The sequence below is a fragment of the Pleurodeles waltl genome, chromosome 2_2, assembly GCF_031143425.1.
Source record: "Pleurodeles waltl isolate 20211129_DDA chromosome 2_2, aPleWal1.hap1.20221129, whole genome shotgun sequence".
NCBI lineage: Eukaryota > Metazoa > Chordata > Amphibia > Caudata > Salamandridae > Pleurodeles > Pleurodeles waltl.
In genome coordinates, this window is record NC_090439.1 from 1,129,133,052 (window position 1) to 1,129,160,830 (window position 27,779).

Below are 27,779 nucleotides of genomic sequence, written 5' to 3' on the forward strand. Positions count from 1 at the left end.
ATACAGATTTCCTACATTAGATAAATGGCCTAAATATGGTAGAGACTAGTTCCAGAGTTTCATCCCCAACTAGACTCAGTAAACTGAGTGCACAGATAATATGGCCGCAATGAATGGCTTTTCCCTTGACACACAAAACTCTGAAATTATTGTGTTCCTCAACTTTTAGCCTTCTGAACCTTGCCCAGTGGGTAGGAATATGATCAAATTGTTAAGGCCAAATATGATTGATGTCCCAATTGTGTAGTGCTTACAAATAGGAGTGTGTGTTTTTTTCCACTCCACTGTAAGTAGATGCAAATGCCAGAGCAAACTTGCCTTTATCATTGGATTCACATCCACTTACCAGGACAAAAAAACACACCAGTGAACTACAGACAGTATCTACAAGCACATAGTTCATATGGTTCATGCATATCCTCTGTTTTCAGTTTACACACACTGCCCCTGCTTTGACAGTTGTCTTTCTATACTATTATCGCCCCGCCTGTCTCCCAAGTTTGTGTTCCGTTTCAATATTTTTCCGATACAATTGCATGTTGTACAGTAGTACACTTGACCTAACAGTTTTCTACATGACTGCATTAAAAGAGTACTGTGCTCATTAAGGCGAACATTAGAACTGTAGAAATTAAAAACATGCACATTGAAGATATATACTTTTTTACTTGTTTCAGATCAGAAGTTTGGAAAATTGTGTTGATAGCCAAAGCTGGGGATTACGTGGTCGATTTCCATGTTTTGTTATTTTCACCTCAATGTATTAAAAAATGAATGAACTCAGCAGTTTGTTTCTCCATATTCAGTGGAAGCGAGACCCGTCCAGTGTCCTGGCTGGAGGAGCAGGCCTCGAAACGTTACTACCAGATGTGTGGGCTGTTGCCCAGGCTGACCCTGAAGAAAGAGGGAGCATTACTGGCATCGCAGGACTTGATACTGCATGTGCTGCAAAGTAACGAGGAGGTGTGTGCATCTTTATTCATCCATGTATGGCCTGACACTTGTCAAAATGCAGACCCTTGTTTGTTCGTCAAAACCACAGCTGTTTCGTTGCATTTCTGTCCTCTCTGTCCTATAATCTGTATGTTTCAAGTATGACTTCGGGTGTGCCCCTTGAGTTCTACTCTTTGCTATACCGCTATTTGTTGAATTTGGCTTTCTCTCTCTGTGCTGATTGTCAAGTTACTGTAAGATAAATGAATCTGCCTCTCGCTTGTTTCTTGTGCTGCCCCTTGCTGATGGCCTTTACTCTCCCCTGATTCTCACATTGTCCTTTATGATCTGCACTAGCTGAACTCCTCAGATGCTGAATTTCCTTCAACACTTGCTGTATTTCTTCTCTTCCTGGTTACCAGTACTATTTGTGCAGGAGGAGGGTTCTCTGCCTCCAATGCTAGACCTGTTGAAGCATCTGAAGTTCAGCGCTCTAATCCAAGAGAAACCTTTTACCAAGGGGAGCGTCGCACATGGTGTATTTCCACGTGCTAACACGTGGTGTGGTCCAGTAGTGCAGTCTTAAAAATACACCCGTGGCTGAGATCCTCGAAAGTGTCTCAGTTAAAAGAACATTCCTGACCACAGCAACTCAGTGCTATTCAGTCTGCACAGGGATGACTGTAGGGTGGTGCACCGGCATCGCTAGCAGTAGCCACACACCATTAACTAAAGACAAACTCATGGTTACTGGCTCTGTTTTAAATAGCCTGAGCGTCAGCTCATTCAACTTCGTAACCGGTCTACTTCAGTTTCAGCAGTCACAGTGTTGTAGCCCCAGAGACTTGACGCTAGGTCGCCCTTGGTGCTAGAAGCGTACCCATGGCCGTGCCTCTGAGGAATCCTCCCGGCGACTAAACATATGTATTGGACAAAAGTGGTGACAATATGAGCTGCAGTCATGTCTGTGCCCAAAGGTGGCACGTGAGACCACATGCCTTTTTTGTAGAGCCCATCCTGCAGGAACTAAAGTCAGTCTATTGCTGTACAGTCCTCGTGCCTGCCAGGTCCTGCAGACCCCATGCAGCACTCAACATTAGTTTACAGCACGTACGCTTCATATATCATACTTGGCTACGTAGTAAGTTTCGTAATTTTGCAACAGAACACCATGCAGTTGATCAGCAGTTCTTATCATGTGGTTCACGTATACCTGAGGCCTACTCGGGGAGTCCACAACTGTATAAATGCATAAAAAGCAAAATTGAACATTTTAAAATGCCCTGTAACTATGAAGGTATTTTGAAATTGAAGGCTAAATGTTATGTTGGTATTCTTAGCATAATTTGTGGGTGCAGCAAAAATACACAGAATCTAGTACTGGTAAGTGCAGCCAAACAGGGCATGTATTAGGAGAAAAAAAGATAGTTATGTGCATATAGCATTTTATGTCCTCTTTTAGGAATACAACTAAAACCTCCACCCTACCTTTAATATTAAAAATGTGTATATTTTGTCTTTGTGAATTAAATAAATGTCATAATCTGTGTATTTATTTGATCCATAGTTGTTTCTCTATTATTGTGTATTGAGATCCAAATCAAATAAATGACTTGGTCTCGGGTTCTTGAAAGAAATCAAAATGTTAAGAACCTCTTCAATAGATGAAATCACTCAAGTTAACTGGTATCAAGCTATTTCTTTTTGTTGGTATTGCGTCTTCTTGTTGGGTGGTTTTATCTAGGATGAAGATTGTATTTTGATCTAATGCATCTATAATTTTATCATCTGCATTAAATTCACATTGTTAATTTGTAATCCCACTTATTTCGGATGTGTATGTACTTTGTATGAGATTTTTTATGATGAACCTCGGAATAAATCAGTTTCGGACTCATACTTTTGTAGTCCATCATCATGGTCTGAAAATGTAACAGTGGAAATGGTGTCATGTCCATATAAGGCTTGATGATGCCGTGCATACGTTTTAAATTTCACTCAGCTCCTCAGCAGCTAATGCAGGCAGTTCAGCGTGTAGAGCTCTCTTCCCTATGTCCACCTGAGAAGCAGCTGGCCAGCAGTGTTCTGCAGTTGGTAGTCAACTCAGAAGATTTTCTGGAAGTTCAGGAGTAGTGATAGTAGTGTGGTCATGGTTCTGGGTGGATGTTGATTTTCCCTTTGCATGGCCATAACAAGGCCTTTGCACTCACCCTGAGCCCCCGCGTCTCCATTGCAACCTCTTGTAATCTGTTGGTCTGTGCTTCAACGCTGAAGCCCCCTACTCTTCTGTTCTAGAAGAGTTTACAGAGGTATTGGTAACTCCCTCTAAGAATGAAGACTTACATTGCTCTGTCATTGTAGGTGCTGGCTGAGGTGCATTCCTGGGACCTGCCCCCTCTCACCGACCGTTACAAGAAGGCCTGTCTGAGCTTGGATGTTGGTAAGTATTTAAGAAGCATTTTTGTTGTCCATTTTTAGGTTTTAGCAAGCTAAAAATGTGGTTGTTTTTTTGTGATGCCATGCACATGCCACCGATTTCTGCAGTGCCACTCGCGGATGCTTGTCTGTGGGTTGGTAAGAGGCTGGATGTTAATGCAGGTAGTGCTAGCCCACGCTGTTACGTCTACAAACCTGTCTGTGCTGCTTCACTGCCACCTCCACATACTGTGATTGAAAAGGCCCTGTATGTACCCTGTATATGACATTCTCCACTTTTTACTTTACTGTCTCTCACCTCACTCTTGATGGAGTCCAAGTGCAGCAGGCCTGAAACCAGACGAGACAGTCATTATCTAGGTGTTCCCATATGCTCAGTATTTTCATTTCATACTGCAGTTCTTTAATGCACCTCTGCTGTGAGTGCTCAGAAGGTAAGGGACAATATTACACCAGTTGTAACCTTCGATTTCGAAAAAAATACGTCTTTCTTGGGACACTTCCTTTGATTTTTAATGGGCAGACCACAGATTTCCATGGTTGAGCTATATTCAACCATGGATAACCATAGTTTTTAACCATGTTTTGGGCTCAGCATTTTACCGAATGATAAATCGAAAGTCTTCAGTGGGTCTCTAGGAAGACTGACACTCAACCTGCACCCTTTGTTTCAAACACAGGTTCACATATGAGATGGGCCTTGTAGGAAATACAATTGGTTAAAAAATCTCACTATATTTACTCTGTAAAGGTTCTTTAACTTGTGATGTTTCATGGATCTACATTCTTACATCTAGTGCCGCGTGCTAGAAGATTTTGTGCCCTCTTCAAAAATGGAACCACTTAACAACGTGGGAAACCCTGAATCTCCAAAAGCAGACTCTGGAGTTTAGTGGGATCAGGATGTGATCCTTGAAGGTCTTGTCCCAATAACTGTAAAAAATAGTTTTTTAAGGTGTGTGTATATGTTGCATTTGTATCGAGGGGACCTAGCTTCAAGGTAGTGGAGTGCTGGGCCTGGCCAAAGGCACGAATCCAGTGAGCCAGCGATTGGAGAGGTAGCCGGTTGTGGTCTGATGATGCATCATGATGGAGTTCTTTAAACAGATACGTCTTCAGCACTTCCCTGAACTGGAGCAGAGCTGTTCATGACTGATTCAGGGATGTTGTTTCAGATCCTTGGTGCATAGATGGAAAAGCCAGTTGCCCTGTTTTTTTATGAATGTTTTATCTACAATATGATGGTATCCTGGCTTCAGGTGTGCCGAGAACCCCTAGAGATGGTGAGCCTTTCAGCCAGCTAGGCAGGGGGTGCAGGTCCTGATTGCTTGGTAAGTAATGGAGCTGATTTGGAAGACGGTGAAGGCTGGTAAGTGGGGTCTGATGTTTTCCCCCTGTAGAAAGCTGGTCTGGTGTGTGGTGGGTACCTAAGGTACTTCTACCAGGTCCAGGTATCCCCTATTAGTGAAATGTAGGTAGTGTCTAGAAGCCAGGCTCTCTAGAGGTAGCTGTGGATGAGCAGCCAAGGCTTATCTACGAGACGGGCAAAGCTCATGTTAAACCACTGTAGTCACACAGCACTCACACTTTACACATGAAATAAATCACTCAGTTGTTCAAAAATAAAATTACTTTATTCTTGGTCACACAATATCACAAAGCACTAGAAGGGCAACCCTCCAATAGGAGGTAAGTAATACACTAACTATATACACTATTAAACAGAAATAGGCATATTAAAGGTTAGAAAACAGTGCAAATAGCAATAACCAATAGTGACCCTAGGGGGAACCAACACCATATACTAACAAAATGGAATGCGAACACAGGGCCCCCACCTTCGTGAGTGGAATGTGTAGAGGGGAACTGGGAGTACCAGAAAACCACAGAGGTAAGTAACACAGTACCCCGTAGCGACCAGGAAAGCAGGAGTAAATCACTGGAATTTCCCCAAACCACTCAAAAGGAAGGAAAAGAAAAAAAGAAGACACCCAGACAAGACTGCAAGAAACCAGCAGTGGATTCCTGGGGAAGAAGACCTGTGGAGAGAGGGGACCAAGTCCAGAAGTGTCATTGGAGTCCAGGAGGAGTAGGCGCTACTACCCACCCAGCTGTACTTGCAGGAGTTGGTCGACGGTGAGGAAGAACAGGTCAGCACTGCAGCCCTGGACCCGGAGAAGAGTTCCTGATGGATGCAGAAGATGTTCCACGCTGGAGTGAAGATTGCAGGTGGGTGTCGGTGCAGGAATTCCACTACCAAGCTTTGGCAAAGGCAAATTCACTTAGTGGGAAAGTGGTGCTGCCGGGGACCAGCAAGGCCCAGGAGGGGGAATCGGAGGGTAACCTTGGCAACGGAGAGGGCCCGCAGGAGCAGAGGCAGCTCCCACAGGACGGGCACTTAGATGTCGCAGGAGCCCACACAGCACTACAGAAAGAGATCCCACACTGCAGGAGAACCACACAGAGGGCTGTGCGTCACAGGAAGGAGTGCAGAAGACGAGCTACACGTCGCCTGAAGATCCCTTGGAGGAGATAAAAACAAGCCTTGGCAGCTGCAAGACACGCTGTGAACGGGGGTGCTGTCCTGCGTGTGAAGGCAAAGGCTTACCTCCTCCAAAACTGGACATCTGGCAGAGAGGACCAAGAGGACTACTCCAGTCCACCAACTGTGATGCAGGATCCACGCAGCTCAAGATGAGGAGAGATCCACACATCCGGTATTCATTGCAGCAGGTGCCTGAGGATGCTGGGTAGTGACTCTTTCACTCCAAGGGAGATTCCTTCTTTCCTCTAGTGCAGACTGAAGACACGCCGCCATCAGTGTATGCACAGCCAGTGGAAACGTTGCAGTTGCTGGCATGAGCCCTGGAAACAACGTTGCAGAAGAGTTGTTCTTCTTGGAGGAAGATTGTCGGGTCGTGGATGGTCCAGTCGCAGTTCCGGAGGCCAGAAGTCAAAGTGAAGGTTGCAGAGGAGTCCTGCTGAAATCTTGCAAGCCGAATCTAAGGACCCACCCAAGAGAGAGACACTAAATAGCCATGAAAGGGGGATTGGTCACCTTGCCAGGTAAGCACGTATCAGGAGGGGGCTCCAACATCACCTGCCTGGTCTGGCCACTCAGATGCTCTCCCTGCCAACCTTGGAAACAAGATGGCAGAACCCATATACCCTCTTGAGGAGCTCTGAGCACCACCCCTGGGGTGGTGATGGAGCGGGGAAGTGGTTACTCCCCTTTCCATTGTCCAGTTTCGTGCCAGAGCAGGGACTGGGAGTCCCTGAACTGGTGTGGACTGGTTTATGCATAGAGGGCACCAAATTTGCCCTTCAAAACATACCAGTGGCTTGGGGAGGTTACCCCTCGAAGTCAGTCACACCTTCTTCCAAACAGAGTGGGAGTTACCTCCCTCTCCTACAGGAAATCATTTGTTCTGCCTTCCTGAGCTTGATCAGATCAAGCAGCATGAGGGCAGAAATGTGGCTGAGGGGTGACAGCAGCTTGGGCTGCCCAGAAAATCCTGTAAGACTGGTGGTAGCAAGGCTGGGGGTCCTCTGAGGAGTCCCCAGAGTGTATGGAATCATACAACTAATACTTGCCACACTATTGGGGTATGATTCCAACATGGTTTATACCAAACATGCCCAGGTTCAGAGTTACCATTATGTAGCTGGACATAGGTAGTGACCTATAACCAGTACACGCTTAAAATGGCGTCCCCACACTCACGAAGTCCAGGAAAATGGAACTGGAGTTTGTAGGGGCACCTCTGCTAGTTCAGGGGTGCCCTCACACACAGGTACCTGCACCCTGCCCTCTGGGCTGAGAGGGCCTACCATAGGAGTGACTTATAGTGACCTGGTGCTGTGACCTGTAGTGAAAAGAGGGCCCTTTCCTATATGCCCCATCTGCTCAAGTAAGATGGTGCCTCGGGAAGACCGCTGAGAGTATTAAGACTGAGCTCACTGGTCTGCGATGCAGTGTTATTTGCACTGGCTACCAGTGGAAGCCTGGGATAAGTTCAGTCTGGCCTTCCAAGTGTAAAACCCTAGAATTCCTGTGATCTGAAAGCCGTGTTTCTGTGGAATTCTCCCTTACAGCAAAGGCATCTATGGCTGTAGAGCTCCAGAAGATAGGGACATCTGTTATAGAGCTATATGGTCTCGAGCAAGAAGAGAATAGCTTGTTATTTAGAAATGAATCTTAGGAGTGCTTGAGGTTTGTTCTGCTGGATGATTGTGTTGTTGACATTGGTTTGGGTCACAGCCCGTTCTTTGTGTGGCAGTGCAGCACTTGAAGTAGGCTAGAGGGGACCTTCCAACTGGTTCTGAAGCTTCCCTCACAAGCAGAAGTTGTTTTTAGCTTGTGGAAGTCTGTTGTCGCGGATGGGGTGTCAGGCTTTTGCTGGGAAGTGATGAGACTGGGAGAGATCTATCAAATTTGTTTTCACATATTTTCAGTTGGAAGGCTCTGTGGTGAAAATTAGCACACCAGTGTCTTTTTTTCATATTGTGGTGAAGCTTGTTCTGTAAACAAACTATCACACTAAGAAACAACGTTGTGATAATATGCAATGAGCTGTGTTCTGCTATCCCACTAAATTGTGTTGCGGACATTAACAGAAAGTTATTAATTATAAAAGAAAGCAGTTCAGAAAAGTAGTCAAGTTTCATTGGGTTGCATTGCTTGCAGGGCGAAAGCCAGAATGGATTTGTATCTCCACTCTTTCTAAGGCTAGAAGGCTCGCTGGGTGCTTTGACTGCTACCCAAAGTTGCTTTGGCTGCTCTTCAGGGTTGCTCTGGTTTCTGTTCGGATACAAGTGCGAGGTCTGCCAGTGCTTTGAACAGGATCGTGTGCATAGAGTTTTCTGAGTGAGAGCACCCCACTCCCTGTGATGCATTCCAAGTGCTTCCATGGCACAGGTATAACTGCAGGTGGATGTTGGGCACTGAAAGGCATCACATGTCTGGATCATGCTGACGATTTGAACTGCATTATGTCATGCAGAGGTTTTTGTCGGTGTAAGATGGTTTGGTTCTTTCTCGACCTTCGCAGAGAGAGGATATAATTTCTGATTTCTTAAATATTAAGGTGAGAACACTGTAAATGAATCTGAATTAATGAGACTAGTTGAGGGGTGTCCATTGATGATCTTTGGGAGTGGAATAGCCCACATCTCAGTCTCTGTGATCCTGCTGGCTTTCACTAAGGAATCTGGTTTTGGTGTCCTCTCCTCCCTAATACGAGCTATTAGGGTCAAGGGTCGCTCTTGCCATTGCCCAACACACACATTTATTTGGAAAGTGACTTCGTGAGCGATTTCGTGCAGCAGTAGCAGTTTAATTGCATACTTTGGCTTTGTCAGATATATGCTTGGAGTTCCGTTGTAATTTGTTTTGCTGTAGAACAGTGTATTTTGTATCTTGTTGGAGAGTGTGGTGTGGTATGGAGCCATAGATAGCTGTATGTTATGTTGTCTGCATGTGAGTTGGTTTGCAAACAAAAACATTTATGCATTTGGTTAATAGTCCTAGTCACTGTGTCGCGTATAATTCACTCCCTCATTTAAAATATGACGTAGTTCAAACTTCTGAAGTTGTGTTTCTTTATTGGCTCTGTAAATGCCTGTGATTCAGCTGGGACTCTTACAAAATACCATTCACTGTCCTGCCTTAGATTTGAGTCCCAGAATTGTAACATCAAAGGCAGGAGGAGTCCGCCTGTCACAGTACTTAATTACTAATGTCCATATATTTGATGCAGAAGCTATTTACTCCCACCATTTTACACTTGGAAGTATTTGAGATTCCCAAAGCATTCAATGACTTCCACACTTTATCTGGGGTATGCTTTGGTTTTCTAAAAAGAGAAACACTGTATAACTTGTTAAAATAAAGTGAAACAGAGATAAAGCAGAAGAAATGTATTGAAAATAATTATGGTAAAAAGCACCCGTTAGCATGATGCTATTTTGGCAAATGATGAAAAGTTTCAGGACCAAGGAGAGTGTCTACGTAGTTGGTATTGGAAAGTCATTGTAGTGCGATCCATTACCAGTCAGGAGGGCGACACCTTCATTTGTTGTTGCACTTTGAGGTGCACTCAGTGGCGACTGCCACAGATCTTGGGGGGGTTGGGGGGGGGGGGGTAGGGGGGTGCAGGATGGATAAGGGGAGGGTTCGGGGGGAAACACTAAACTAAAAAAAAAATCACAAAAAACTTACCAGTCCGCTGCTGCCTGTCTTGCTCCCCTTCTCTCCTGCAGTCCCTGGGATACCAGCACAGGCTCCCCAGCAATTCTGGCACTGCTCTTAGGCTATACCTAGCATGAGAACAGCCTCAGGATTGGTCTGCTGCTCAGAAAGTGCACTGGAGTCTGTCCTTTTTCTCCGCCTGGCTGTGCAACGCAGCAGGGTTAGGGCAACCTAAGTGCGCATGTTAGTTTGACCGGCATAAGACAGCCAGCCAAACACACATGCGCACTTAGTGCACTCCACTCCTCCTTTCCCCTCCCATGGCCCAGTCCTGCCCCTCCCTGCACATGATGGCTGAGCCAGCAGCTGAAAAATAAAACAATAGTAAAATATATTTTTATTTTTCAGCTACTGGCTCTTAGCCACTTGGGCGACGCTCCCTCACAGTAGCGGAGGAGCCACCCCTGGGTACACTGCAGTCCAGCAGACACACAGGCTCAGTAGTATTTAAAATATCATATTTGTGGGCATGTTATTCACAGTGTTTTTTTAAATAAAATGCATTATAAATCATCATCCTCACATATTTTGAATGTTTGTATTATTAAATACATTTTTAGACATAGACATTGTTCCATAGAGCCAAGCAAATGTTATTTTTTCAGACTTCCAAATCCTCTTGTCCTAATCCATTTTTCAGAATAAAATTCTGGGTTGTGTTATTTCTCTCACATGCAGCTGAACACCGGCTGGTTCTGAAAACCCTGGAGCAGCAAGAGAACAGCACTTCCTTCCGGCTGTGCAATCTTTCACTGCGCGGGCGCAACCTGACGCCACTCCTGCGGGCTCTCAAGCTCCAGGCCAGCATCCGCCAGCTCCACCTGTCTGGCAACTGCATCGATGACCAGGTGGCTGAGGAGCTGCTTTCCACTGTGGCTACCATGCCCAACCTGACCCTCCTCGACCTATCCTCCAACCAGATGACTCACGAGGGACTCGCAAAGCTTTGCCCTGCAACCGGTATTTCAAGCGAGGACACCTTTAAGGTGAGAGAGTGTATGACCGAAGCCAGTGTTCTCAAGTAAAGTGCAGATTCCAGCAGTTTCCCACAAGCTATCTCCTCTAATGGGAGAAGACCAAAGCATTTTGTTTATGAAGCGTTTTATTGCTTTTTCATAAATGAACCACAAAACAACTTTTGCCTGTCTCAAGCGATGGATCATACTACAATACGGCAGTATCCGATCAGATCGTGTTTCCAGTTAGTTGTAGTGGATGCAGAGCCCCTAATTACCGCAGCCTGGTGTCCCACCATTTTTTCCAAATCCTGGCATATTTGCGGGGGGCATACCCGGGCTTCATAAATAACTTTCTCCAATTTGCCACACCAGTCAATGCTTCAAAGGCGTGCCATGCTCGAGGGGGCTGTGAAAGAAGTCCAGGTGCAGGTAGTTGTGGTTTGCACTAGATCACTTGGCTGGAATGCGTTGACAATCACTTTGAGGTCACAGCTTTCCAGGCAGTGTCAAGCTTCTGGGGGAGATTTGAGTGTGGTCAGTTACGATTGGTTCGCTGCTTGAGGAGGTTAGATATACATGCTACAAACCTAATAAAGGTTTATGAAGAACCTTTGAAGTGGAAAGTGTATTCTTAACAGGAATGTCCCTTTTAGCAATGACCAAATCATTTAAGGCCTTCATTATGAGTGGGCCGGTATGGTATGTGACAATCAGGGCCACTGGAATTATGCGATTGTGCGACCGCTGCAGTTTTCATATAGTTCTAGATTTGCCACATACTCCATCATCTGCTGAGTAATCTGCAGACTTTAACAAAAAAAATGTTTGTAGCTGAAACGGTTCAGAAGTTATAAAAAAAATGTGATGACGCGTGTTGCCGCACAGTGAAAGGCCTTTTGCAAAGCTGGACCGGTCACCTTTCTGTTTCTTTTTGCTATATTTGGATGTTAAACTGGTACTAATCAAGTGCAACCAATGTCCACAGCGTGTTACCAAGTTTAAGAATGTTGAAATAATGAAGTAATACTATTGCAAAATATGCCACATTGTGCTGCATAATTTGCCTTTTCCTACTAACTGTGTACCAATATTCTTCTCCCATCCCACCCACTGTGTGCACATACGCTGTTTCCACCAGAATCCGGATATCCTACTACCACCCACTGTGCACACAGATATCTCTGTTCCACCACTGTGTGCAGATATCCTTCTCTCTCACACTGTGCAAAGATATCCTAATCCCACTCACTGCGCACATAGATACATAAATCCCATCCACCATGTGCACTGATAGTTTACTCCACCCACTGTGTGCTTAGATTGCCTACTCCCACCCACTGTGCGCTTGGATAACCTGCTCCCACCCACTATGCACTGATATTCTACTTGACACTGGGAAATTCCTCACTGGTGAAGCAACATTAGCCGAAGCATGTATGAATTATATGCAGCTTTCAAACACTTTTCAAGCTGATAAATGTGCACATGAAGCAGATGCCCAAGCAGTTTGTAATTTGTTGAAGAGAGCACATATGGAAAACCATTTCTTTGGTACCACAGCAATTCTAGAACATAGGATTTTTAATTGTTTGAATTTTTATGTTTTATGTTTTTAGTGTTTTTTGCATGTCAAATAACAGATTGCTATTAAAGGAACAGCATGTACATTTTAAGTGAGAGATTTACTCCCAGTTGCTCCCAGCATGTTTGCATGCCACTTTCTTTCCTAATGTTTCAGTCAGATTTTGCTGGTACGGGTTTGGTAGTGCTTATGCTGATCGGTCGAGAAGACAGCACTTTTTGATGCACAAGTCCTGTTCTGTTTCAGAACTTGGAAGAGTTGAATTTAAGCATTAATCCACTAGGAGATGGGTGCTCCCAGCCCTTGGCTTCCCTGATCCGATCCTGCCCTGTGCTGAGCACGTTACATTTGCAAGCCTGTGGTCTCACTGCAAAGTTCCTTCAACACTACCGCCTCCTGCTTGCAGATGCTCTAAAAGGTAAGTCACCATTCTCCCTTCTGAACTGTTGGGTCACAAAGTGTGCAATTCTGTTTCGAACATTAGGTACCAGTTTATCTGCAAAGCAAAATAGAGAATTGCTCAACCTGTTTTCATTGGGGACAGTTAAAATGTGGCATTTCCCCAGTGTATATCTTTCAAGTGTTTTCGTGAAACGCATTGGTGTTTATCATTATACTTTGTCAGAGTTGCTTTGTTGCTCTTTATTAGGGCTGCTTTAATGTAATTTCCACTTCTAGGACTAGAATCAGCTTAACGTTACTGTTTTGTTAAGCAAGTACACCTGAACATGATTACCATCCTCTATAAATAATTCATCTGATAGAGACATCTAACCGCAATTCCTTAATTTAGAATCGCCTAAGGTGCCAGCCGGGATCCGGTAAACTTTTCAATAGTGAGTCTGTGCATCAGCAGAGGGGGTCATGTGACGCCGTAACAACGTCATCCACTGAATGACATCCGTTGAGTCCATATAACTCCCCCACCAACGTGCCGTCGGTTCCTTCTTTTCTGCACTTGTAACGTAGATCCGGTAACGGTTGCTCAGGCCATTTTTTTTTTTTTTTTTTTTTTGCCTACTTCAACCTTTTCATTGTAATAACGTGTGCTTTCTGTCTCTTTGGGGTTTAAACCCTGCATGTCCTGTGGACACCAAATGTCGGCGCCCCCATTCTTTTTGCATGTGGTTGCTGGGCGAGCACCATGAAGCCGATGAGTGCAGCTCCTGTCAGGAACTTCAGCCGAAGGCTCCACAAGAGCGTCAAATGAAGCTTCTAGCTGCGCAGATGTCGGAGTCGTCTCGGTCTTCCCACCGATTGATGTCTCGGACTAACATCCATTCACGGCGCCGTTCAAGGAGTCTTTCTCATGGATGCCATTCGCCATTGACATCCAAAAGTAAGTCTCGCAAGCGGTTGAAGTCACGAAAGTTAGACTTCACTGCATACAACCTCCCTTCATTCCTCGGTTGAGGAGATGAGGACAGAGCCTGCCCTGTGTCACTCCCTTTCCAGGAGACGAGCGACTCTAGACCAGATGTGTAAATATTATGCTTCCCTTGGTCATTCACCTCCCTCTGGGAGTCCCTTGGGACCCACTTGGGTCCCAAGTAGGTACGAAGTGCCTTGACTGTATCCATGCCGGCTGGTTCGCACTTGACTTCAGTTAGGCCTTCGGCGTCAGGTGCCGAAGTTACGGCACGGGTGCACAGCCCTACACGGTTTCAACCTTCGGCGCCGATCAGTTGACTCCGGCGACTCAGCTGGCGGCTCTGATTGAAATTGAATACCTCTCCCTGTCTGAAGTAGATGTCGAAGAATCACCTTCTCGACATCTGTCGACATCTGGGACGGCGCTAGTCATGTCTGTCATCCCTGACCTTCCTCCACAAGAATTCCTACAGAGGGACATGGTGGACAGGTTGTAGAGGAGTCGGACGCTCACGACAGCTGGCTCACAGAATTAGCTTCAGGTCCCCTATTTGATGTCCTCCATCAAAGTCACAGGGATTGAACCAGTGCTTCCTCACAGCTAGGCGCTACATGATGTCTTGTTGGAAGCTTGGGTTAAGCCTGATGCAGGTGTTCCTGTTGACCAAGCTATATCCCATAGGCACCGACCTGCCTCTGGTGATCCACCTGTCGAAGTTTGGTGGCATAGGCTGCTTTAGCTTTCCATGATATGGAGCCTCTCCCACATGTACTCAGGAGTCTAGGTGGCTATGGGAAGGCATATTGTTTTCTTTACAAGTTCTGCTCTATGCTCTGTGAACAAATCTTGTGTTCTTGAATGGTTCTCTCATTCTTTATGGGACTCTTAAGCGATCATTTTACCTTAGCTTCCAGAAGGCATCAGGGGTACTATAGCTGCTATGTTCAGGGCGGACAGCACACAGCTAAAATAATTCAATGCGGCATGGACACCATTGACTCTGTGGGTCGGGCCATGGCTTCTTCAGTTGCGCTACGTTGGCATGCCTGGTTACGTACCTCAGGTTTTTCAGAGCCAATCCAATCTGTATTGATTGACATGCCATTTGATGGTGCCAGATTTATTTGATGCTCAGATTGATTTATCTTTAAGGTGTTTTCGAGACAGTAGGGGTGAAGCACAGAATTAGTTTATAAATTCTCTACTTAAAATTCAGCTGGGCCGTCAGGCTTTTTCATTATGTCTGTGTAGATATATATTCGGTGGCATGTGTAGCTGCAGATACACACATGCTTGCATAAGTCCGCCATCTAGTGTTGTGCTTGGAGTGTTACAAGTTGTTTTTCTTCGAAGAAGGTTTTTGAGTCACAGGATCGATTGACTCCTCCTCTCTGTAATAGTGCGCATGGGCATCGAGTCCTTTGTTGGATTGTTTTCTTTCCGCGATCGGGTTCGGATGTGTTTCCTCTCGCTCCAGTAGATCTCGGTTTGGTACTATCTCTTCTTTTCTATAAACGTCTGCATAGTTCTCGATCAGGTTTTCTAATTTCACATTTGATCCGATTGTAATAATCGGGGTCGATTACACGCCCCTTAGGGTCCACCGCGCCCTTCTTCAGCTTACTTCGATGCGTGGTAGTCGAACAATGTCAGGCTGATGGAACGGACTCCGTTTCGCTTTTGCCCTCGGTGTCATGGCAAGTTTCCATGCACCGATCAGCACATGGTGTGCAAACTCTGTCGCTCTCCGGATCACAGAGAAGAGAACTGTGACGCTTGTCGAACCTTTTGTTTGAAGAAGATTCTTAGGGTTCGAAGATCATGTCGGTTGGAGATGGTGTCCAAGTCAGAACAAATGCCCAACATCTTCGGAGAAGAACACGCACAAGAAGAATTGGCACATCACACAACTGTTTTCATCGCAGACTCTGATTTGGATCGAGATTCCGATGTCGACAGCCAGCCCATCCCACTGGTGCAGTATGTGAATACATCAGCCCCTTCCCATCACCCAAAGACAACCAAAGAGACTTCAGCCCTGGTCTTGGGTCCCCCACTGCTTGCCAGCCATGGTCGGACGCGAAACATACAATTGGATGACCAACCCTCGGGTTCGGCGCTGAAACAAAAGGCTAAAGTGCATTCGGCTCAGAGCAAACAGCTTACCACACATCAGAGACTTTCACCTCGGAGCTGAAAAAATGAACAACCCTTTAGGAGCCGACATTTTCGGACCGACTCAAACATTCGGTATCCAGAATTTCGGAGCTTGCAACCTCTGGGTGTAAAATATGCTCCAGTTACTGAGGAAGTAATGGCCCTAAACAGTGAAAAATCCATATACATAAGGACGTAGGAATAATCATAGCCTCTCCTCCTCCAGCAAGCAAAAGAAAATTGACTTTCCAGGAAACTTTAGAAACTGGGCCTCCACCTGCTAAAATATTTAGACAAAAGGAGAAACTAAAGGCACCACAAAAGCCTTCACCACCACATTCTCCTTTACTTCCTGCTTCTCCACCACCAGATACTCCACCACCTTCACCTACACAATTTTCTCCACAATCCCCTATGTCAAGACATGGGGATGATTTATATGACACTCAACAGGATATAGATCCATGGGACTTATATGATACATCCCTCCGAATTATCCTGATTTATACCCTGCAAAACCATCTCCCGCCGAATAAACCACTGCTTACAATCAGGTTATAGCTAGGGCAGCTGCTGTAATATTATTATTATTATTATTATTATTATAAGATATAATTATGTACAGATCCCATTTGAGGATGATTTTTCTATTTGATACCCTAACATCTACTCATAAGGAGTATCAGTGTCTCCCTGTGCACCCAGGCATGCTTAAACATACAGAAGACAGTTTCAAGAAACCAGTCAAATCTAGAATTATTACACCAAGGGTGGATAAAAAGCACAAACCTGCACCCTCTGATCCGGTTTTTATTAGAGCTCAATTACCACCTAACTCTATAGTCATCAGTGCTGCAAGAAAGAGAGCGAATAGCCAATCTACAAGGGATGCCCCTCCTCCAAACAAGGCAAGTCGTAAATTTGACGCAGCCAGAAAGAGAGTGGCAACTCAAGCTTCTAACCATTGGGGGATTGCAAACTCTCAAGCTCTTTTGGCAAGATACGATAGAGCTCATTGAGACCAAATGGAAGATGTATTACACTACTTTCCACCAGAACACCAGAAAAGGGCACAACAGATAGTAGCAGAAGGGCAGGCCATTTTCCAATAATCGAATCAGATCTGCTATAGATGCAGCAGATACAGCAGCAAGGGGTATCCGCACCAGTTTCATCATTAGAAGGCACACATGGTTAAGAACTTCAGGGTTTAAGCCAGAAATGCAACAGGCAGTGTTGAATATGCCCTTTGATAAGCAGCACCTCTTTGGGCCAGAGGTTGATACCACAATAGAAAAGTTGAAAAAGGACTCTGATACAGCTGAAGCTATGGGCGCCCTTTACACTACACCTACTAGGGGAACTTCGCAGGCCACAGTTTAGGGGTGGTTTCAAACCATCAACCTCAGAGCCATCCACATCCCAACAGAAACAAGGGCCACTTTTTTACGACAGAGGCTCTTACAGAGGGAATAATTATAGAGGGAAAGGTAAATCAACCGCCACAAGAGGTTCATCCACCTCAAACAAACAGTGACTTTTTACAGATCCCCATACAGCATACCTCTCCTGTGGGAGGAAGACTGGGAATTTTTTACCAACAATTTCACAACATTACTACAGATCAATGTATTCTATCATTTATCCAACATGGTTATTGCCTAGAACTTATCTCTACTCCACCAAACATTCCCCTCGCTCGCACAAACTTACTCAGGAACATTTCAATTTATTAAAACAGAAGGTACAGTCACTACTACTCAAATGTGCCATAGAGATGGTACCTATATCCCAGCAAGGGCCAGGAGTGTATTCACTATACTTCCTCATACCAAAGAAAGATGGTACTCTCAGACCAATCTTAGATCTCAGAGCCCTCAATCACTACATTCTCTCAGAACACTTTCACATTGTCACTCTATAGGACATCATTCCCCTGATACAGAAACAAGATTACATGATAGCATTGGATCTGAAAGATGCTTATTTCCACATTCCCATACATCCAGCACATCGGAAATGTCTAAGATTTGCTATAGCATGGAAGCACTACCAATTTAAGGTATTACCCTTTGGAGTAACAACACCACCAAGGGTATTCACCAAATGCTGGCAGTGGCTGCAGCATTCCCCAGAAGACCGCACATACATGTCTTTCCATATCTGGATGACTGGCTCTTAAAAGCCATTACAATTCAAACCTGTCAACAGCATACACAGTATACAATGGACACCCTACACAACCTAGGATTCACAATCCATTATCAAAAATCTCACCTGCAGCCAGCCCAAATATAACCGTATCTAGGAGCAATTCTGAACACTCAATCAGCATCAGCATACCCAAACCCAGTGAGAATTCAAGCTTTACACAATCTCATATCTCAACTGCAATACAACCACACTTACACAGTGAAGTTGATCATGGAACTATTGAGAATGATGGCATCATGCATAGCAATAGTACCCGATGCACGCCTCCACATGAGACCACTACAACAATGGTCTCAGGCACGGGGTCATATTCAGGATTTAGTGTTGTTGGACCGCCAGACTGGTCACTGTCTGCAATGGTGGAATCACACCAACTTAACAAAAGGGCGGCCCTTTCAGGACCCTGTGCCTCAGACCATAATTGCAACAGATGCACCAATGGGGCCATCTCAACAACCTCACAATACCAGTGGAATGGGACTCACTTCAATAAACGTAACACATAAACCATTTGAAATTACTAGCAGTGTTCGTAGCACTCAAAGCTTTTCAAACACAAATCACACACAAGACAGTGTTATAAAGATCAGACAACATGACCACAATGTATTATCTGCAGAAACAGGGGGGACACACATGTCAATTGTCCCTTTTAGCACAGACATTTTGGAAATGGGCAATTCACAATCACATTCAACTACTAGCAGAGCATATTCCAGGGATACATAATCAACCAGCAGACCTCTTAAGCAGGACACAGCAACAAGTACACGAATGGGAGATTCACCCACAAGTGATTCAACAATACTTCCAAATGTGGGGAAACCCAGACATAGACCTCCTTGCCACAAGCGAAAACGTAAAATGCCCAAACTTCGCATCCAAGTACCCACACCCTCGGTCCAATGGCAATGCTCTATGGATCAACTTTTCAGGGATATTTGCTTACGCTTTTCCACCTCTCCCACTAATTCCATTTCTAGTCAACAAGAGCCGTCACACCTCCCTCACTATCATACTCATAGCTCCCACGTGGACACGTCAACACTGGTACACAGCACTGTTGGATCTGTCTGTAGTACCACATCACAAACTACCAAACATACCAAACCTAATGACCCAGAACAAAGGCCAAATCAGGCATCCCAATCATAGTATGCTCAACCTGGCGATTTGGCTCCTAAGGTCATAGAATTTGGCTATTTACATCTTCTGTCTGAATGTGTGGATATTCTAAAGGAAGCGCACAAACCTACAGTGTTATGCAGCTAAATGGAAACGTTTTGTATAATACTCTCGGCCTAAAAACATTAACCCACTTAAAGCGTGGTACGGGATATTGCCTGTTATTTGCTTCATTTACAGCATAGACTCCTACTTCTCTGTTTAGGATTCCTGTTATAAAAAGTTTTATGGAAGGCCTTAAAATAATTATTCCACCTAGAGCTCCACTGGCTCCTGCCCGGAATCTTAAAATCATGCTCACCAGACTTATGGGTCCATCATTTGAACCCACGCATTCTTGCCCTCTCCAGTTTTTGTCATGGAAGGTTTCTTTCTTAGTAGCAATTACTTCTTAAGAAGAGTTAGTGACATTCAAGCGTTCACTCTAGAAGAACCTTTGTTTCAAATTCACAAAAATAAAATAGTCCTTGGGACAAACCCAAAATTCCTACCAAAAGTAGTTTCACCATTTCATATCAATCAGTCAGTGGAACTGCCAGATTAATTTGCTGAAAGAGCTCTTCATACCCTTGATGTTAAAAGGGCTCTCATCTATTATATAGATAGAACAAAACATGTCAGAAAGTCTAAACAACTCTTTGTGGCTTTTCAACAACCTCACAAGGGTAATCCTATTTCAAATCAAGGATTCACCAGATGGATAGTAAAGTGTATTCAAACTTGCTATTTTAAAGCTAAAAGACAGTTACTAGTAACTCCTGAAGCACATTCCTCTAGAAAGAAAGGGGCTTCAATGGCAATTGCAGACATATGCAAAGCAGCCACATGGTCCACACCTCACACATTTACTAAACACTACTTTGTGGATGTCTTATCTCGCCAGCAAGCAAATGTTGGACAAGCAGTGCTTAAAACACTATTATAAACTACTCCAACTCCTACAGCCTAGCCACCACTTATTTTGGGAGGGGACCACTTTACAGTCTGTGAAAATCACGTGTATCTGCACAGCTACACATTACATATGCCATTGAACGGAAAATGTCACTTACCCAGTGTACATCTGTTCGTGGTGTGTTCCGCTGCAGATTCACATGCACCCTCCCACCTCCCCGGAGGCCTGTTGCCGTTTAAGTTAAACAAACACTTGTACGTGTGTGTGTGTGTGTGTGTGTGTGTGTGTGCGCGCAAAAAAGAATAGAGAACTCTGGGTAGTTCCCAAGTTTAGGTGGAGAGCAGCTCTAGTAAGGAGCACTCTACAACACCAGCTACACTCTAGATTTGCTCACCTCAAATGTCTGTTTATCTAGCAAAGTTTTTAAGCATAGGATCAGCACAGTGCTATCCACGCCGAGCTAGATAGTGACAAAGTCTTTTGCCAGTTGTACAGCAAAGTCATATAGTCATATATATATATATTCCATTAGCATGGACATCTCTTTTCGTTATACTCTATCACTCCTACCTTACCTTCTGCGGGAAAACAATCTAACATGGAGTCGATGCCCATGCACAATGGAGCCGAAGAGGAGTCACTCGATCCCGTGACTAGAAAACACTTCTCCGAAGAAAAACAACTTGTAACACTCCGAGCCCAACACTAGATGGCAGGACCTATGCATAGCATGTGAATCTGCAGCAGAGCATGCCACGAACAGATATACACTGGGTAAGTGACATTTTCCCTATATATATATATATATATTCATATTCATATTCTCATTGGAACAGCCGGTGGGTAGTGCTTTGTAGGTGTCAGTTGCTGAAACCCAATTTCTTTATCATCATTACTTGATATAAAGTAATGACTGTCTACTTTAAGTTTGGCAATAAAGAACAAATTAGAAGGTTGCCATATTTTACTACACCTGAATCAAGATGTTATTGTTTACTTTACTCTGAAGAAAAGCTTGTGCTTAAGAGTTGTTACCTTTATAGTATTGTGGAAAATGCTCTCTTTGTGACATGGTCAGCCCCCTCTTTTTGCCTGGTATGTGATGTAGTCTAGAAGTTGTTAGTGCCCAGGGCCCCTGCTAACCACGTTCCCTAGGTCAGAGCTGTTTCCCTAAACTGTTGCGATTCATTGGCACAATTGGCAACAACTTTAGCTACCACTGAAAGTCGCTAGTAAATGGTACTTAGGTACCCAGGACTTGGGATACTAAGCGTAGGCCCCTGAGGGCAGCAGCTCTGATCGTGCCACCCTCTAGGGTGATGCATCCAGATGCACCCAGTCCTACCATTGTAGACTGAGTGCTTTGGTGCAAACCTAAAATACAAACTCGACATGGCACACTGCCTGTGTGCCTGGTCCACTATACACTGCATGCACTGTGGGAAGACACCCCTCTGGCAGGCCTTCCAGCCCTAAGACAGGCTGTGCACTATACTGTATGTGAGGGCATAGCTGTATGAGCAGTATGCCCCCACTGTGCCCTTGCCAAACCTAGGACATAGTGAGTGGACAGAGCAGCCATTTTAATACATGTGCTGGACACTGGTCAATACAGGTCTTGCAGCTACATGATGGCCACTCTAAACCCTGGGTTGTTTGTTATCAAACATCTCAGAATGATAAATCCAAACGGGTGCTAGTACTGAATTTATTACTAAATGTACCCAGGGGTGCCCCCTTCAAAAGCTAACTACCCTGGCGTGGTTCCTGACTGGTCCTGACCAGCCTGCCACCGCCAGACACAAAACTGCACCCCTGAGGTGAGAGAGCCTTCTCTCTGGTATGCAGAACAAAGCCCTTCCTGGGTGGATGTGCTAACAACCCCTCCCTCAGGAATGTGGACTGCCCTGTTGGCGAGCTTCAAAGGACTTACCGCCTTTGAAACTCGACCTCCAGGCTTTCTGCTAGCAGCAGATTTCTGCCCCTTTTGCAAACCCCCACTTTTGGCGGGAGCAATGGCGGGAAACTCAAACAAAGGACAGGAGAAGTGGCCCTATCTAGAATGCACCACCCCTAAGATGTTGCATGCGAGGTGGACTCTCCATTTAATTTCCCCCATCTTGGATGGAAGGAAAATAGCCAATCAGTTGTAGGGAAAGTGACCTCTGCCCACAGGAAGTGGTCACTTAGTGGGTGTAGCCACCCTAACGTAGATGCCCCACAGGCCATGAAACACCTACTAAATACAGTATTTAATGGGCATCCCTACACCAAGAAATCAGATTCGATGGAGAAAAGAAGACCAGCACCAAGATCCAAGGCATGAGAACTGTGGACCTGCTGCACCAAGAAGAGGCTGCACCCAGGACCAGACAACCGCCGCTGAGGAGCTGCTTGACAATAGGAAAATGTGTAAAGAACCTCAGTGGACCTTCACGCTTGGCAAATCGCCTGAGAACTCCTTCCAGAGTGGAGGTACCACTCTAAACTCATAAGGAACCAGCAAGCCAGTAAGGTCCATTTCACTGACCAAATGCTAACTCCGGAACTGGATGCTGCAGCCGGACCAAACTTCACCCTGACAACTGTGAGGACAAACCCTGCCAGTGTGACAAGTTTGGTGGCACTGCACCCTCCAGCGGCTGAATCGTACCAATACCCTGGGTATTGGTCACCTGACTTTGGACACCAAGAAAAACCCACCCGGGATTGTAAAAGGACCAGGAGGAAGCGCCATTCGAGGGACACCAGAAACAAACCGGACCTCCCGCCATAGTGCCCCTGTTATTCTTCAATTGACCCTTGAACCGACCTACCTCTTGCTTCTGAGGGCATCCATGCGCACAGCTCATGGCTCACCTACTTGATCTGCACCCGGCTGCTCTTTGCCCTGCACCAAGGATCCAGCTGTGCTATAAGGGTCTAACCCCTCCCCCACCCCCCAGCTGTGACCTCGACACTCCAAGGGGACCCTCGGGGATTCACCTTTAAACTTACCTGTGCAGTGCTTTTTCAAGTGGTCCCCCCAGTGGCCAAGCACCAGCTCCAGAGAACTTTTCCTGCTGCTCCCGCCAGAACCGGGAGCTGCCCGAGCTTCTCCAACTGGCACAGTTTGCCCACTGACAGCCTCGACCAACGTGCAAAAGAAGAACTTGGTAAACCTACTGTACAATTGTATATGCATTTTTAAAAGTTAACCTCCATTGATTCCTGTGGTGCGTAATTATGCGCAAAAATACTATTTTTATTAAACTTCAAAAATGAATATCCCGAAAAGTACTTAACCAGTTTTGATGATCTTGGGCTTAACATTTTCATGAAACCTGAAGTATTGTTATAAATTGATCTCACGTTATTCCTTTGAATGGATGAGTTGCAAGATTGATGCTGTGAGTACAACAAATGCTTTGCACTTCTTCAAGATTGGCCTAACTGCTCGATCAAGCTACCATAAAAATTAGAGCATTTGATGGTCTAGTTTTCACCCTTATAAACCAACGTATGGTTGCCTGGACCCCCTACAGAGTGTGGCTAGCTTTCACACTACATAGAGGGCCAGTCACTTACAGGTATTTAATGTCGGAAGCAGGCCCAGCGTGTAGTGGACACCTATGGCGTTACTCCATATACTGGGTCCAAGCAAACCCCTATTAGTGAATGTTACAGTGTCTAGACAGCCAGGGCTCTCTATGGTAGCTGTGGTGAGCAGCCAAGGCTTATCTCAGAGGAGTGTGAAGCACTTGCGATACCACAGTAGTCACACAGTCACTTATCACACATGAAAGGAATCGCACAGTGTTACAAAAATAAAGGTACTTAATTAGAGGCACACTAGACTAGACTACCATTGGCATACTTCCCTCTGGAAGTATGAACATAAAATATACAGAGGTAAGTAATTAAGAAAAGCATAAGTTAGCAAGGGCCCTATAGGGGAGCGAAACCTTATACTAACAAAATGGGATATACACACAGGAGTCCCCCACCAGTGTGTATGGAGTGGTTAGACAAACACTGGGAGAGAGTGGAACCCCAAAAGGTAAGCACCTAGAAGAGTGCTGATGGCCGGGGCTACTTGGACCCTGAAGATTCCTTGGAGCAGTAGTCAACAAGCCTTGGTTGCTGAAACAGTCACAGTGCACAGGAATTCTGTCCCGGTGGCAGAGGCAAGGGCTTACCATCTCCGACGTTGGGTAGAAGGCATAGAGGACCCAGGGGATCCCTCTGAACCACCACCGGTGTTGGAGAACTTTGCAGTTCTGGAGGACAGAAGATCCCACCAGCTGGACGCCGTTGCTTTAGGTGTCTGCGGATGCAGGGGAGTGATTCCTTCACTCCAAGGTACATTTCTTCTTCCTTCCTGGTGCAGCTGAAGTCTTGCCAACCCCAGAGGATGCACAGCCTTGGAAATGTTGCAGATTGCTGACGGGAGCCACAGAAATAATGTTGCAAGGAGAAGTCTTCCCAGGTGTTGCAGGCTTGTTTGGTTGCTGTGTTGCCCAGGAGCTGTTTCGGAGGCCAGGAGGAGAAGAGTTCTTTGCAGAGGAGTTCTAGTAAGGGAGTCCCTGAATAGCCCAAACAGGGGAATTGGTCACTCTTTGGAGTGACCACCTATCAGGAGGGGTCTCTGGCATCAGGTTCCTGGCCTACCTAGTCAGATGCTCCCAGAGACCTCTGCACATTTTGTTTCCAAGATGGCAGAACCAAGTGGCCACCTGGAGGAGGTCTGAGCCCCATCCAGAGCGTGGTGCTGGATAGGGGAGTGGACACTCCCCTTTCCTTTGTGTGCTTCGCGCCAGAGCAAGGACCAGTGCTCCCTGGGCTGGTGCAAACTGGATTATGCAAGGAGGGCACCAAATGATCCCTTCCAAAGCATACCGATGGTGTGAGGAGGCTACCCCTCTCCAGCCTAGTTGCACCCCTCTCCTACTGGAAACCTTTTGCTCTGCTGTCCCCTGCTTGAGCTGGTCAAGTAGCAGGAGGGCAGAATCGTGTCTGAGGGGCTGCCTGCAGATCCTGGAAGACTGGCAGGGGCAGACCTGGGGATCCTCCAAGGAACCCCCAGAGTGCATGGAATCATGCCACCAATATTGGAATCAGTTTTGGGGTATGATTCTGACATGTTTGATATACATGTCCAGGTTCAGAGTTTCCATTATGTAGCTGGAGCACAGGTAGGGACCGATGGCCAGTACATAGCTAAAATGTCTTCCCCCAGGGAATTGGAACTGGAGTTCGTAGGGGCACCTCTGCTCATGCAGGGATGCCCACAGATATGGACCTGCACCCTGCCCTTTGGGCTGAAAGGGCCTACCATAGGGGTGACTTATAGTGACCTGGTGTAGTGACCTTTAGTGAAAGGGTTCATGCACCTTTTCATGCAGGATGGAAATGACAGGCCTACAGACACCACAGTTTGCATGGGCTCCTGTGGGAGGCATAACACATGCTGCAGCCCATGGCGGACCCCTGGTGTACCAGTGCCCTGGGTGCCTAAGTACCATGTACTAGGGACTTACAGGGGTACACCAGTATGCCAGTTGTGGGGTGTAAGAAGTACCAAAGCAACTCACTTTGGAGGAGAGAGCACAATCACTGGGGTCCTGATTCGCAGAATCCCAGTGAAAACATTCTAAGCACACTGACATCACACAAAAAGTGGGGGTAATCATGACAGAAGGAGGGGGACTTTCCTACATTTACACACACTCTAAGTGGAGTTTTTGAGTATTTGCTAGTATGCTAAAGATGTACAGTGAGCTACTACACCTTCAGTGGAGGGTACAGATTTGCTCCCTCTACAGAGTGTTTTTTTCTAAAATTGTGAAATTATGGAATATATTAGTATGCCTTATAGGGAACTGGAAATAGTAACCACTCAAGCAGGAAGTATCTTCTGGATGACTTTAAGACTTTTCTTGTTTTGGTCTTAAAGGATTCATATTAATTACTCATCACAGTTTACATATTTGCTACACTGTAGTGTAGACTTTTCTGTAGTGTTGACGTGTTCTTTGAACATTTTTATTTCTTTTTCTGACTTCTGTCAGTTGCTAAAGGGTCTTCTTAGAGATGTATCTCTGTAGATTCTGTTCAGTTTATGTGGACTAATTAGTACATTGACTCTTTAGGAGTTGTTAGTTTTTTTGCACTTGCATTCAAGACTTCCTTCTTTTCTGAAGGGTTTTACCCTTTTCAGGGCTGCTACTTCTCTGTGGAAGTTAATTTTTGATATCTTACGTAGGTACAACTGTTTTCATCTTACTTGACTACTTGTAAATTCAGTTCACGCTTGCAGAAGTGTTCTCATGGGATGAATGAATCAAAATTGGACAGGTTCTTTTTATTTCAGAATCTTGACAAGTTTTTTGGTTTTTCATCATTGATACCCTTTCTTGTTCATCTGTGGATGGGTCTTATTCATTATAAGAGCCATATACTGACCTTGAGTCTTTGTCATTATTAGAGTCATATACTGACCTTGATTTCCGCTACTCTACCAAGGCCCCTTTTACAGTATTGCTGTTTTATTCAGTTTTAAAAAAAATAGAATAATAAATAAATAGTTTAAGTGAAATATATATGTATATAAATATATTTAATCCTTCCTACCTCAGTGGAAGTATATATTAAGAATATCTTCAAGATGTTTTTATATCTACTAGTTTTCTGGGGGGGGGGGGGGTGCTGGGAGTATAATTATATCCCAAATGATCGTTTCTTCAACTTCTTTTTAACAAAGGCAATTGTATATTTTCTGTGTAAGAGATAATCATTTTATGTGTGTCTTATAATGTAAGTGTAGTTAGGATATACCTTTACATGGTAAGAGGTACTGTTCAGTGGCATGTTAGGCTGCTCTATGTTCCAACAGGGTACACAGAGTAGTTCAGTATTCACTGTAGATGACCCTAGAGCCTGTTGGGTTTCTTTCCCAGCGCCAATAAGACCTATTGACACCTTCAGTTCCTTCGACATCCGCTTCATTTGTTGAGCACATCGACGTTGAACAACCGGGCCACCCATCCGTTAAGGCAGAGCAGCCTCCTTGCCAACGTCTGAGAATGAGAGCGCCAAAAGTAATGGAATGAATGCCCTTCAAAAGATGCCTCCGGTGTCATTCCAAATTCTGTTAGGCCAATCTCTATGCCGTCTGTATTTTGTGCTTCTCGCCAGAGCACACAAAGTGCTGCTGTGACTTTTGGTCGGCTTTTAGAAGCAAGAAGACCCTTCAGCAACAAAGAGACAGATGGTGGATATCGCTTCTCCTCAGAGATGCCCGACATCTTCAGAGCGGCAGGCCCACTTAGGCCGAAGAAGAATCTGAGTCACCTACCTTCCGGCCCACCAACCCTGTCCCAAGGTCATTGTCTCTGACTCCTCGAGGAGGAGGAAGAACTCCTGGGAGGAATAGGCATCCAAGGAAGTTCCATCTACTTCAGCTGACCCCAGTCCTTGTCTGAAAACTACAACAAGATGCACAAGTGTGGTTGACACCCAAGCCTCTTCTAGATCCCAAAAGTGGAGGCAGTTTGAAGCCAAGCACCGTACTATCAAGGGGATGGGCGTCGAGCCCCATCCATAAGCCGCTATCCCCCACAGGCTCTGCTCGACACCCAAGCAAGGCGTTGGAGCTGAGACGGGATCCAGCCAAAAGCTGTGACTCTAAGCGGCCCTCAAGTCTAAGACCTCATGTCTGCCGCGAAGCTTCAATACCTCCGTCGAGGCCCACATGACAGACTGTCCCAAAAACTTTGTCTGTTCCAACGCTGTACACAGCCATCTCTGAAGATAGA

General features: G+C 45.3%; 1 protein-coding gene across 2 annotated transcripts in view; it reads left to right on the plus strand.

Annotated features, from left to right (window-relative positions):
* TONSL (tonsoku like, DNA repair protein) overlaps nt 1-27,779 on the plus strand; it is a 239,726-nt gene that overhangs the window by 192,283 nt on the left and 19,664 nt on the right. For both annotated transcript variants that reach the window (XM_069220998.1, XM_069220999.1), the window contains exons 19-22: nt 807-963; nt 3,295-3,373; nt 10,298-10,605; nt 12,407-12,578. In XM_069220998.1, coding sequence (XP_069077099.1) covers nt 807-963; nt 3,295-3,373; nt 10,298-10,605; nt 12,407-12,578 — 716 coding nt within the window. The remainder of the gene's footprint in view (nt 1-806; nt 964-3,294; nt 3,374-10,297; nt 10,606-12,406; nt 12,579-27,779) is intronic.